The 13452-nt window shown below is 39.2% G+C and overlaps 1 protein-coding gene across 1 annotated transcript in view; it reads right to left on the bottom strand.

The window, feature by feature from the left end:
- Window positions 1-7043, bottom strand: part of ZC3H6 (zinc finger CCCH-type containing 6) — a 53830-nt gene extending 46787 nt beyond the window's left edge. The window contains exon 1 of the mRNA XM_060027362.1: window positions 6360-7043. Coding sequence (XP_059883345.1) covers window positions 6360-6391 — 32 coding nt within the window. The 5' untranslated portion in view covers window positions 6392-7043. The remainder of the gene's footprint in view (window positions 1-6359) is intronic.
- Window positions 7044-13452: the final 6409 nt, after the last annotated feature.

Genomic DNA, 13452 nt, shown 5'->3' with positions numbered 1-13452 from the left:
TAACTGATAACCACATTAACTATAATATGAGGAACTGGGGCTCCAGGATTTGGGGGATGTGGTGGGAGTATATATATTTTTTAAATCCAAAATAGGCTTTGCCTGAAGTATCCAACTAAAGTACCTTTCTTCGTTCTACCTTGGCCTGCTTCAAGTCAGCTCTGGTATCCCTGAATGTGACATGATCAGGGATTGTGTGATCATTAGTTTAGTGTAACAAGGTCATATATTAAAAGGCTGTATCAAGTGAATTTACTGTTAGTATCTGAATATTCACTTTCCAAGTTAAGAAGATATTCTAGGTGCAATTTAGAACTAGAGTCTCCTTGTGTGCTTCATATATTGACAATTTATGAATTAGATGAAGTATAAACGTACATTATTAATGCAAGAGAAAAATGTCACAATTGATGATTATGAAAGCTATTTTATGTACAAAAGAAATTTTCAAATAGTCAAATAGTGTAATAATATTGCAAGAGTTAGCTGATGACTTTAGAAAGAATATTATATCCTTTTTGAACTGACAAATAATTATAAAAATTTAAATAAAAAATGCAAAGTAGAATAATAGAAATTACGTCATAATTCTAACTTTGTTCAATTATTGGCATACTAATATCGACATCATTGAACAAAATAACTTCTAAAGACTATGTTTAGTTTTTAATTATTTAATTCTATAAATCTTTCAAGAAAAAAATGCCATTTGGGAATTCACATCTTTTATGGATAAATGAAAAACAGAATGTTAACTTTGCTACCTCAAAATTTCATGAGGAGAAAAAACTCCAGTTATGTGCAACGTAATCAATCATGTTTGCCCCAGAGAGTTAAAAAATATATAAAAAAGAAAACGTTAGAGGAAAAAAAATTCCCTCAACTATCTTGAATTCCACTAATCTCAGTTGAAAATGACCCTCCATTCACTATCATGTGCATTACAGTAAGCACAGGAGCACCTAACAAGAGGCAGTGCTGAAAATTATTGTTACTGTACTGTAATGTCCTATTTTAAAAATTAGATCTCTAAAATTTCTAATAATAAATTGAGGGACAATATTTCAGATTTATTCACATATTTCAAAAGTTTAATCTATGGCTTCAGCCCTAGCGTTAGTCAAATACTGGTTTTCACACTTGGACATTTGGCATTCGGGGAAAAAAATGGTGTGTGTGTGTGTATATATATATATATATATGTAATATATATATAAAGTCAAATATGTAGGTATTTCTAACTTAGATGCGTTATTCTATTTCATTTTCATTTGCTTGCACAAAACATAATTTTAAAACAGACTCCTATGTACTCCAAGGGTGTAGAAAAGAAATCAACCCACAACCTCCTTTATAGGCCAAAGAGTAGAGGTTATAAAGAACTTAACCCCACACACAAGTACCAGTGAGCTAACATTTTATTGTCAGCTGCAAGTATTCAAGGAAAATCCAAGCAAAGAGGTAACGGTTCTTCTGACCTCTTACGAATTTTCAATGAATTCCCTTAACAGTTTGAAACTTGTGTTTTCTATAGTTAAAAATTTGTAGATTTAAGTTAATTTAATTGATTTCATAATTCCTTTTAAAATAATGTGAAAAGTAATATTCTTTATAAATTCGATTTTAATGTTTTAAGATTTAGAAAAACCCTTTGTCATATAAGATGAATTTATAATGAACTACAATGAAATTGCCTGTGATCAATACCTCAAAAAAAAAAAAAAAACTTTTAAGTGTCCCAAATCCAACCCAGCATCTGCTATCAGATTTCCTACCTTTATGACAAAATGGAGGCAACATAAAGAGTACTGAAACCGAATGCCGTAAGACACAAATTGTGCTTCTCAGCTGCTTAGCCACCTTGGTCAAGTTATTTACGCTCTAAATCTATTTCCGAAACTATAAAATGAAGACATTAATATCTGTTCTTTCTATATGGACCAAATGAATTCAAGTACATTAATTATAAACAGCAACATATGTATAATATTGAGTATCATGAATTCTAAATCTAGGTTCATTTTTGTACCACTTTTATAAACAGATTGTTATTTTTATGTGGTTTTACGTTATAATTTTAATGATAATTAACTTAGGACACCTTAAAAACTCGTTTTACGTGACTAAATTGGCATTCTGATATACATATACATCCTCATGTGATGAAGATGTCTATTCTACCATAAAAGTGTGGGCTCTGGAGTCATTATTTGAGCTCCCACTGATTTACTCTGTGAATTTTGGAAATTTACCAATCTCTCGTTTACTGGAGTCAATGCCTTCCCTCACTAGGCAATTAGTTAATTTATTCTTCCAGTTTCATTGAGATATAATTGACATACAGCACTGTGTAAGTTTAAGGGGTACAGCATAATGATTTGACTGGTTGTTTGTAAAACCAGACATTGTGTAGGAAATCAAAGTGAACTCTGATGTAAGAAAAGGCATCTGCAACTTTTTAAATGAAAATTATTGACTTCTTAAAGTAGGAAGGGAGATTGGAAGTAATCTAGTTCAACTACCTTATTTCACAAATAAGAAAAATAATCATGAAAAAGAAGAGAGCATTAACCAAGCTAGAGGAAAAACTAGGATCACAACCAAGGTTTCATTCAGAAAACGGAGCTCTCTTAAATATACCACATTTCAATCCCAAACAATTCAAGAAGTAAAGGCTAGAATTTACTGGATTACTTCCCCATGCAAACTTAATGAAGAGTTAAAACTAACACTGCAGGTAGGAGTTTGCATTCTGGATTCTTACCTAGGCTCTATCTGTGGGATCTCAGAGAAATTACTGAACATTGCAATGCTATATTACCTCATGGGATTAATGTGCGAATCAAAGGAAAGCCCTGTTACAAATGGAAAGTGTAATCATCTTCTTCACCCTCACCTCTTCATACTCTCCCGTGTAAGGTTTCAATCGCTATGTGGGGGAGGGAAAAGAAGGGGAGGGAAAGGAAGGGGAAATATAAACTACTACAATTCTGACTAGCTGGAGTTTTGGTGATCTCGGTTTACATGAGGAAGGAAAGCGGGGAGAGGAGGGAAAGAAGGTGGTAAGGTTGTTCATCATGGGCAAAGAATAACTTCCTCCCAAAGGAAAGTATTACCCATACCTCCTATCAGTTAGACTCTGAGAATCACAAGCTCTCATACTGATCATGTTAAAATTATCCTTTTCCCCAGTGTAGGCCCTTAAAACTTTTGACCTTTAGCATATTTCAAAAAATATGTAACAATTACCTGGGCATATATTTATCTTTCCTTCTCAACTGTACTTGTGTCCAGAGCAGGGCCTCATACTATTTAGCCTTTAAGAGTTATCTGTGAGTTGTTTTAATTAGGTCAACATCCAGCTGAAATATAAAGCTAGGTGGCTGGAGCTGTGCCTAAGAGAACTGGCTGAAAGGGAAGAACTGAATGCAAAGAGAGACAAGACCTTTATCTCCCTTTGACTTGCTCCAACTCCTTCTCCACCTCTATTAATTCTAAAGATCTATGCATAAGTCCTCTTCTAACAGTCTACATAGTCACAAGTTCATTTATAGGTATTTTTATATTAATAACACTTTATAAAAATACAATGTTTTCACTCCAGGCATGAAAATATTTAAAGGAAAGTACAAATGGGTATTTTTTTTTAAGTTAACTAATTTGGCAAACAAATCTTATGCAAAATGTTCACCATATAAAACACGTACAAGAAAACAATTTTTTAAAAGAAAAAATTGTTCATTCTGTGAATTTCCATTTACATGTAGAATCTCATTCTCATGTAAACCATCATAGTAATATTTTAATTTGTATAATTATAGCAGTTGTAAATAAAAATCATAGATTTAACTTTTTTCCTGTATCTTTTTTTCCAATATCTTAATTTTCAAAAATGACAAAAAAAGAATATCCTTGAGACAATGCCAAGCTCCAAATACCAGAATTCATATATCTTCTCCATTTAACTCATGGAAAGTTTTATCACAGTATAAAGTAACTATAGTATGAAAGCACAGAATATTTTGGGATTCCACAGATTAGTCCATTTTTTCCCAAATTTCTTAAAAATTACCCAGGGAGCCCATTAAAAATACAGATTACCACAATCCTCCCCTAGAGATTTCTTTTCCCCCCCTAGAGATTTTGATTCAGTTGCTCTGGACAGGACAAAAATCTTTATTCCGCAAAGTGATTCTGATGATTAGCTAATATTGACCTAGTATAGTGGTTCTCAATTTGATACATGTTAGAATTACCTGAGGAGCTTTAAAAAAATCTTAAAGCTCAGACCAATGGAAACGATTTCAACATTTTTTAAAAACCTCCCCAGAGAAGGTTGAGAACCACTGATCCTGTAGAAGTCGAAAAATTCTTATACAACCCTCTTAACAATTAAGAAACTAAGCCTGCTCAAGTTCACAAAGCTAAGTAGTAGCAAAGCTGGAGCCAGAACCACTTCTCCTGAATCCTAGTTCACTTTGTTTTTAGATATAGTTGTTTTGTTTTTCATGTAGGTTGACTTAAAAAAGTGTGAAGAAGATAAACCTTCTTGCCTCAGAATAATACTGCCACTTAACAAATGGATAAATTAAAACAGAGCTAATCTTTTTGCTTCAGAAATCACCAGAAAATAGTTTTCTTACTCCTAATATAAAACAAAAAAAGACTAAATACACTACTGCTTAATCCCTACTTCCTATCGCCAAGCTGGTTATATATCTTACAAAGAATTATTTAAATTTTTATTTTTAATTTCTAATTCAGTATTTTAAAATTTCAAATTCTTTTTAAAGTCCAGCATCACAGTTCCTTACTAGAAAATTAATTCGATATCTGAATTTGGCAACATGGTTGCTTCCTTAAGTAGAATACATAATTCTACATATTGAAGTTTCTCTGTGAACTAACAGAGAACAGATTTCCTTCTTTCACACAAAGAATGAATTTTAGGCTGCATTAGCAAAACCCCATCATTGGTTTGTCCACAGATACTCAGAGTGGGAAACTTCGCAGGTTATTAGTTAACCCATTCCAAGAATTTTCTCATTTTAATAACAGGATAATGTAAAATAATCATGAAAAATGTGTCAAGTGCAAGCTTACATACCCATAATTTTTTTAAGAGCATTTTTGACTTTCTAAAAATTACGACACGTTTAATTAACCTGCCTTCTAGCCGTCTACATTTATTATTACGGTACCAAGGTTGTTAAAATAACATTTTTATCCCTCTCAAAGTTGCCAGATATTTCGATATTTCAAATTTCAGTAATGTTTGTGATTTCTGCTTTTGGATTTAAAAAAAAAAAAGAAAAAGTGTTTGGTATACTTTACCAAAGCAGGTCACATTACTTCACAGGTAAAACTTCAGCAATTTGTATACAGCCTAGAGTACAATGTATACTTCTGATTAATGCTATTCACAAGGGAGTAACTGCCGGGTTCTGGACCTTTTAAATATTCTAAATAAGAATCAGATGCAATGGGTTTTGTTCCAGCAATTTTAATGAATGAAAGCCCACCCTTTCTTTTCTAACGATTAAGATGGATATCAATATGAATTCAAAACCTAACCGAAACTTAAGGATGCTACTTGCGCTATTTAAAATAGTAAATACCTGCAAACCGTTAAACGGAACGAAGAATGGGCCTCTTAAGCCATAGTAAAGATAAAAAATCAGAATCTCAGTTAAATGTTCAAATGATACATCACAGCATTTAGAAAATCGGGCTAGACTGGACAATCCATGGAGTTTTTACTTTAGGAGAGATCTGTGCTACACTCAGGTTTGCAAAGTCTAACTATTTTGTGTTAACATTTGAAACTTGCCATTTCAAATTGCGAGGGGTAAGCCTGTACAGATACACGGCCTTTAGGAGCTGCTTAAAATTTTCCTAGAAAAAGACCGAAAAACCACACATGTTTATTTTTAGGAGTGTACTAGGGTAGTAGTCAAATAAATCACCAGTTATTGACAATTCTTGGCGGGTCCTCGTCGGACGGGGACGCCGGGCCCCGCACCGGGAACCGCTTCCTCCGAGCGCGGGCTAGACCGCAGCCCCGAGCCGGCGCGCGGGAACCGCCCGGCGCCGCCGAGCCCGCCCGGGGGCGGGGGGCTCGCACGTGCGGCCGGGGGCGGGGCCGGCCGGGAAGGACCCCGCGCGGGGAGGCGGGCGCGGCCGGGCCGGCCTCCCCGCGGCCGCGGGCCCGGGCTCTCCATCCGGGCGCACGTCATGGGACGGACGGAGCCACACAGAGACGTCTAAGTCATGCAGGAGGCGCGCGGCCCCGGCCCGCTCCCGCCGCCCCAGACCCCTCCTCTCAGCCGACAGAAAGACAGACAAGAAGGGTTCCCGACCTGTCGTGCCCTGCATGTTCAGAGTCTGTCATGTTTGGTCAAGAACGGGGCGGGGCTGGAGGGCAGGTCTGCGAGGCCGGCGGCGGCGGGGCGCGGGGAGGATCCCTGCGCCGCCTGCGGGTACCTGCTCCCGGCCGCCGCCGGGAGGTGACGAAGTGGTAAAAACTCACGGTTACTAGTGAGCGACACAGACACAGACTTTCCAGTCTATTAACAACCACGCCAGAGAGGTGGGGCTCTAACTGCAAACACTGGGCCACGGCCCCGCGCTGCCGGCGCTGCCGCTTTAGTCTCTATTCGCCGCCGGTGGCTGAGGCTTGGGAGCGGGCGGGCGGCGCGCAGCGACGCGGGGATTTGGACAGTGGCCGTAACGGTGATTTCTCCTCACCAACATGGCGGCACCCGCGACAGGCGACTCGGTAAAATGGCGCCTGCCGCAACACCTAGCCCGGGACTAAAGGGCAGGAGAGATTCCTCCGCGTGCCGCGGCCCTTGCCCAGCCCGCCGGGGCCGAGCGCGGCGCCCATTGGAGGAGACGCCCCGTCAATCACCTCCGGGGGCGAGCTCTCACGCTTCCCCTGCGAAGCGGCGGAGGAGGCAGTCTCTGATGGCGATGCCGGGCGGCGCTTGTAGTTCAGGGGGTGGGGGTGGCGTCCCGCGGGACCTGCAGTCCTTCCGCGCCTCCGGGGCCGGTCCGCGCCGGTCCGAGGTTTTCCCTGCGAGACGCCGCCTCCCAGTGATGGGGAGTTTCAGACGTGCCCTAACAAACGGGCCCTTAAAGCCAGCGGTTGTGAGCCCGGGTGGGGTAATAACTCGCGGCTGCTGGGTCGTCATTTATTCTTTTTTTTGAGTCGTCATGAAAAAACAAAAAACCTTGGTTGCTTAAATAATGGGGAAATGTACTTTCTCGTTCAAGGTTGTAGCGAATGTCTCTTTTTGTAATGTTTAATACTCAGAATCACGTTGTGAGGAAAACTTGGCATGTAACTTTTTCTGTTATTTAATACTAAATTTACCTACCCGGTTATTAATAATGACAGAAAAATCGTTAAAAGAATCATAGGTTTTGAATGATTTCATAAAAACGTTGATATGCAAAATACATACGAATATTTTATAAATAAAAACAACTAGCTATTACATTTCTTTGCACTTATGAACGTGATCTTCAGAAAAAGAATTTTTAATGACAACATTTTGGCCTGTTTAGTGTGCTACCTTAGTTTTGAAGGAAGGTCCTTGTTTTTTATTAACGTGATGGATTGATTAATCCTCTCAAATATCTGACTTCCTTTGAGTAAATGTGTTTTGCTGATGCATAAGTGCAGTGCATTTAGAAGCAAATGCAATTAGATTAAATTTTCAATTAAAAAATATGGTTATGTGTATTGAAAAAAAATCGCACTTTCTTTTTTTCTAAGTTGAATGCAGCCGTTGACAGGAGATGTACACTGATGGATAATTCTGGAGGCACCTGCCACGTTTGGACATAATACATTTCTAGGAAACTTTCAAAAGCAGCTATATGAGCGTTTGGAGTTGCATTAGAATCTCTACTTTGTCTCTTGTAGCTGTGTTACTTAGATCTTACTGTAGCTAATTAGGAGAGACACTTCTTTGCAGTTTTCCGAGGACGTTTGAGGTAAACAGTTGCTGTTCCTTCTTTGCACTTCAGTTTTTCCTCTCCCCTATATCTGGGGGCATCAGGATCTCTTTCGAACTTTAGGGCCTTTGGTTTGCTGTGGTGTGGAACAATGAATACAGTTCTCCCTAGATGAAAAGACTCCTTCCTAATCCTTGATGCACACCACTTAATAGGGCATCGGGCCCTGGTCTTTTCTTTTCCCTTGGGTAGCTGAAAGGGAGTGACAATGTGGGTGGTATGGAGGGCGGGAGGTGGTGCTCCTTTGAAGCTCTGTGTTTCGAATCTAAAAGTGCTCAGAGATGTTAGATAAAATATATTTAAGTTGAGGGCTAATCCAAGCTCAGCATTCCTCACCTTTAACTGCCTAAATTAAGAAGGCATGCATTCATCACAGATTAAAAGAGATCATTAGTTTTCAACCTCGTAAATGTTACCTAACATTGAAAGATGGACTATAAGAACTGCAGAACTCTCTGTGCATAACAACTCCAGGGAAACCTCTGCCCCAAGAGATAGCTATATTCTAGCAAGACTTCTAGCAGCATAAGACCAGACCCTTAGGAGGACTCCCACCTCCCATTAAAACGCCCGTCTGAGAAAGCTCAATGCTGCCAGGAGAATTACTGTTTGTTCTCGCCAACACCTGACACAGGCCCCTGCCCCCTGTACTTTTGTTTCTCCTCCAATTCAGGACTGTCTTTCTCAAGGACCTAAAAGCCATTCCTTTGAAATGTAATCATCAGGAAGATAAGAGCCTGTCTCCCAGTCTCTGGCAGGGGGGTGGGGTGGGGTGGGGGCTTTACAAATAAATACCTGTTTTAATCACATTCTTCGGAAATTTTCCAAAGAAAAACAAGCACCTGCATATTAGCCCAGGCTTTGCAAAAGTGCTTTCAAAATGTTGCCTCCAAATGAGATTAAGATACTGACACAGATGGCAGGCTCCATCTCCAGAAAAGATGGCGGTGGTCCCTTCTCTAGTTCATGCTCTCTGATAGCCTCAGATGGAAAAGGTCAGGATTGGTCCATAATACACTTCAGGTGTCTGTCTCAGACGCAGAATTCAGAGGTCAATGAGTCATATCAGGGGAATTCCCTGGCTGTCCAGTGGTTAGGACTCCCAGCTTTCACTGCTAAGAGTGAGGGTTCAGTCCCTGGTCGGGAGACTAAGATTCCCAAGGTCCACAGTGCAGCAAAAAAAAAAAAAAAAAAAAAGTCATCAGAACTTCCTTAAGCCTGTTTCTTAAATACTTGACTCCAAATTCTTTGTTATTCTTTCCCAAAGATAATGAACTCAGAGGCAGCTCTCAGCAGTTGTGAAAGCATTTTCTGATGCAAAAAACAAAAAAAAAATAGTCTTTATTTTAGGATATCACTTATGTACACCTGTAGTAGAAATGTGGGTTTGTTTCTTTGTTTTTTTTTTTTCCAGTAGTAGGAATGGTATGTGCTGAGCTCTATATATCCCTGACCCTCACCTTTTAATCTTAGAAGAATTGATTCACTGATATGTTTATTCAGCAAGGATTTATTGATCATGTCAGTATGCTTTAGATATTGTGCTATTTTCTGAGCACAGAGTTGTGGATAAACTACTTGGGATGTCTGTTTTCATGGAGCTTAGCGTCTAATAATTTGCACTTGTGAAGTTTGCATTTATCAAAATACTAATTGGGGTCAAGGGTGCTTACTCAGTTAAAATTGAACTTGACTGCATATAATGAAAACTCAGCTATATGGCTTAACTAAAAACAGGTTTTGAGTTTCTTTAATAACAATATATCTGGAGGTAGGAGTCCAAGACTGATGCAAGTGCTCACAGAAGTCATTATAAACACAGGCTCCTGTTGGCTTCTTGCTCTGAAATTCATAGCCCAAAGCTTTCATCCTTAACTTCTAGCTCAACTATCATGTGTTCTAGGGCATGGTCTATATAATATCTATTCTTTAAAATGTATTGATGTTTTATGTACATGATTAATTTTTATAAATACTCCATGCATGCTTAAGAAAATATAAATTCTCTCAAATGTCCGTGATTCTGTTTCAAAAAAGTTTATTTTTTATTTTCTCCTCCCATGAACCTCCCAAGCTGCCCCCATCCCAAGCTCAAGACAACCACCATGGACAACATTTCAAAGTAGCACCTCCTCCCGCAAACTCCATTACCCTTGGATCCCCAGTGGTTTCTCACAATTTTCTGTTTCTTGTTATTTTGTTAATATTTTACTCTATTTGCTTTAGTGTACTACTAGTTATCTATATTTCCCTCTATCCATCCATCAATCCATCTAATTTTTTGACACATTTACTTGTTTTTTCTGTGGCTGATTTAAAATTTTTCTCTGCTTTTCTGCAGTTTCACTATGATGTGTCTAGGCGTGAATTTCATTTAATTATTTTGCTGGGTATTTGTTGAGAGTCTTGATGTGTGGATTGGTATGTTTCATCAATTCTGGAAAATCATAGCATTTTCTCTTCAAACATTTCCTCTGCCTTGTTCTCTTTCTCTTCTCATGATTAAAGTTAATTATATTTAGACATTTTGAGTTATTATTGCTATTTCTAATAGTCTCTTTCATAGATTCTTTTTTTAAAGGTGGGGAGGTCTCTCTGCATAGTTTCTTCTGACTTGTCTTCCAGTTCACTAATTTCCTCTTCCACCCTGTCTAGTTTTCTATTAAAGAGTGTCTTATTAATCAAGTTTCAGTCAGAGAAGCAGAATCACTAAGAGATAGATAGATTTACAGGCAGTTGGTCTTATGCAATTGTGGAAACTGTTTAAAATAATCTCTGTAGAGTTTTTGTCTGAGTCTAGAACTTAAGATCTTCAAGGCAAGGGTTCAGGAAGGGAAGTTGGATGTAAAGAAGGAGAGTAGAAATGAACTGGAATCCTTAAGGACAAACTAGAACCTGTATTAGTCTCTCACCACATCCAACTTTTATGATGTGGGTGCTTTGAAGGAGAATCTTGTGCCTTTTACCATGGAGCTAAACATACCTTGCCCAGAATTTGGAGAAGCTGAAGGAAGATCTGTGACAAGGTGTGTCAGCTGAAGGTCTGATTGTTGCCCCATTTCAGCAAGGTGAACTAGCAGATAAATGATTATATGCATGTGTTGCACCAGCATCTGTCACCCCTGCAGTAACTTCCTGAGTATAAAAACAATATGACTGCTGTTTCACTTCCACCTTCCAAATTTTTGCAAAAATCTCTCTGATAGCCCATTCTAACTGGAAACATGCAAGGATAGGAATCCTGTAAAACGTAGAGCAGCCCAGCCGAGATGACACACTAGAAAACCACCAAGTACACACTTTTCAACTAGGCACCCATATGTACCACTTTAACTCATACTTAACTTCCATCCAGAATAAAAACAATAGCAAAGTCATGCCTTTGCCTATTATGATGCAGCTACACAATGTTTAGCCAAAAACATGTTAACCCTTTCCCCTAAAAAGGTAAAAACTCTCTTTTCCATCTTTGGGTGATGTTTATTCTTCTAGTTTTTCCTTTAGCTCAGTCACATTCCTTTCATATCAAATACTTGAGTAATGAGATATAAAGTTAACTACTATTAATATATCATGTGTTAGTAGGAGAATGGGAGAGGGGAAGATTTCATATATTATATAAAATATACATATTTATATTTCACACACATGTATGTGTACACATACACATATCAAATTGAGGATGAAATATTCATAACCACTACAATCATTTTTGCTACTGGCCATTTGGGAATCAATCTACCACAAACATATGTATAGCTTTTGATAGTCTTTATCTGAAAAGTCTAGTATCTGATGCCTTTGCAGGTCAGTTTTTCTTGCTTGCTGATTTTGCTGTGCTTTTTTTTTGTTGTTGTTTTTTGTTTTGTTTTGTTTTTTCTTTAGCGGTACGCGGGCCTCTCACTGTTGTGGCCTCTCCCGTTGTGGAGCACAGGCCCGAACGCGCAGGCTCAGCAGCCATGGCTCACGGGCCCAGCCACTCCGTGGCACGTGGGATCTTCCAGGACCGGGCCACAAACCCGTGTCCCCTGCATCGGCAGGCGGACTCTCAACCACTGCGCCGCCAGGGAAGCCCCTGTACTTTTTTTTTTTTAACCTATCACTTTAATTTCCTTTGGTTGCCTGGTTATGTTTTGCTGTATGCTGGACGTTTTATGTGAAAAAGTATGTATGGTAATAATTTTTTTTTTTTTTAACTTGGGATCTTAGCTCCCCGACTGGGGATGGAACCCGCACCCCCTGCAGTGGAAGCATGGAGTCTCAACCGCTGGACCGCCAGGAAGTCCTATAATTTGAGTTTGGAAATACAGCACTTTCCTCCAATGAAAGGATACTAAAGGTAGCTTAATTCAATTTTTCTCTTAATTTTTAGTAATGATTCATGTACAAAAGAAGGTGACTGCCAATAATAGAAACAACAGGGGAAAGTACAACTTCTCTGGGGAAGATGTCTGGCTTCAAAGAATTCCGTTGTCTTATCTGTGAAGTGGACCCTGATTCCTGCCAGGAGTCAAACAGTCCTTCACTAAGAGAAGCAAGTTAGGCTCTGTATCATTGGTCCAACCTACCTTGTGAGGGTTTTTTCCCACGATTCCCTTATACTGGCATTACATTAAGCAAAACTAAATAATTCCCCATTTTTCAAACTGTACTTTATTTTCCTGCCTTGATACATTTCTCTCCACATGTGATGCCCATTTAACTTCATCTCTTCTAATGGAAATTACCTCAAGACCAAGCTCAAATATACCCCTTTTAAGAAGCCTTCCCAACCAATGTGCTTTTTTCTCTTCTGAATCCTCTTGGCACTTAGTACCCACCCTTTTTTCCCTCAACTAACCCTGGGCATCTTCATTTCAGAAAAGCCCCCTATCAACTGTATTTTTTTTTTTTTTCCGGTACGTGGGCCTGTCACTGTTGTGGCCTCTCCCGTTGCGGAGCACAGGCTCCGGACGCGCAGGCTCAGCGGCCATGGCTCACGGGCCTAGCCGCTCCGCGGCATGGGGGATCTTCCTGGACCGGGGCACGAACTCGTGTCCCCTGCATCGGCAGGCGGACTCTCAACCACTGCGCCACCAGGGAAGCCCCTATCAACTGTTTTTTAATAGACTTTGTTTAGAGCAGTTTTAGGTTTATACAAAAATTGAGAAGTACAAAGTTTCCTTGCCCCCCCAAAACACAGTTTCCCCTGTTATTTACATCTTATGTTAGTTTGGTATATTTGTTACAATTGTTGAACCAATATTGATACATTAACATCCACAGTTTACATTGGATTCACTCTGTGTTGTACATTCTATGGGTTTTGACAAATACATAGTAACACGTGTCCCTCATTACTGTATACAGAATAGTTTCATTGCTCTAAAAATCTGCTGTGCTCTACCTGTTCGTTCCTCCTTCCCTACCTTACCCCCAACCCAACACGTG

This window comes from Delphinus delphis, chromosome 12 (assembly GCF_949987515.2).
Source record: "Delphinus delphis chromosome 12, mDelDel1.2, whole genome shotgun sequence".
NCBI lineage: Eukaryota > Metazoa > Chordata > Mammalia > Artiodactyla > Delphinidae > Delphinus > Delphinus delphis.
The sequence above is the reverse complement of the archived record's forward strand: the minus strand, read 5'-3'. Positions and strand labels throughout refer to the sequence as shown.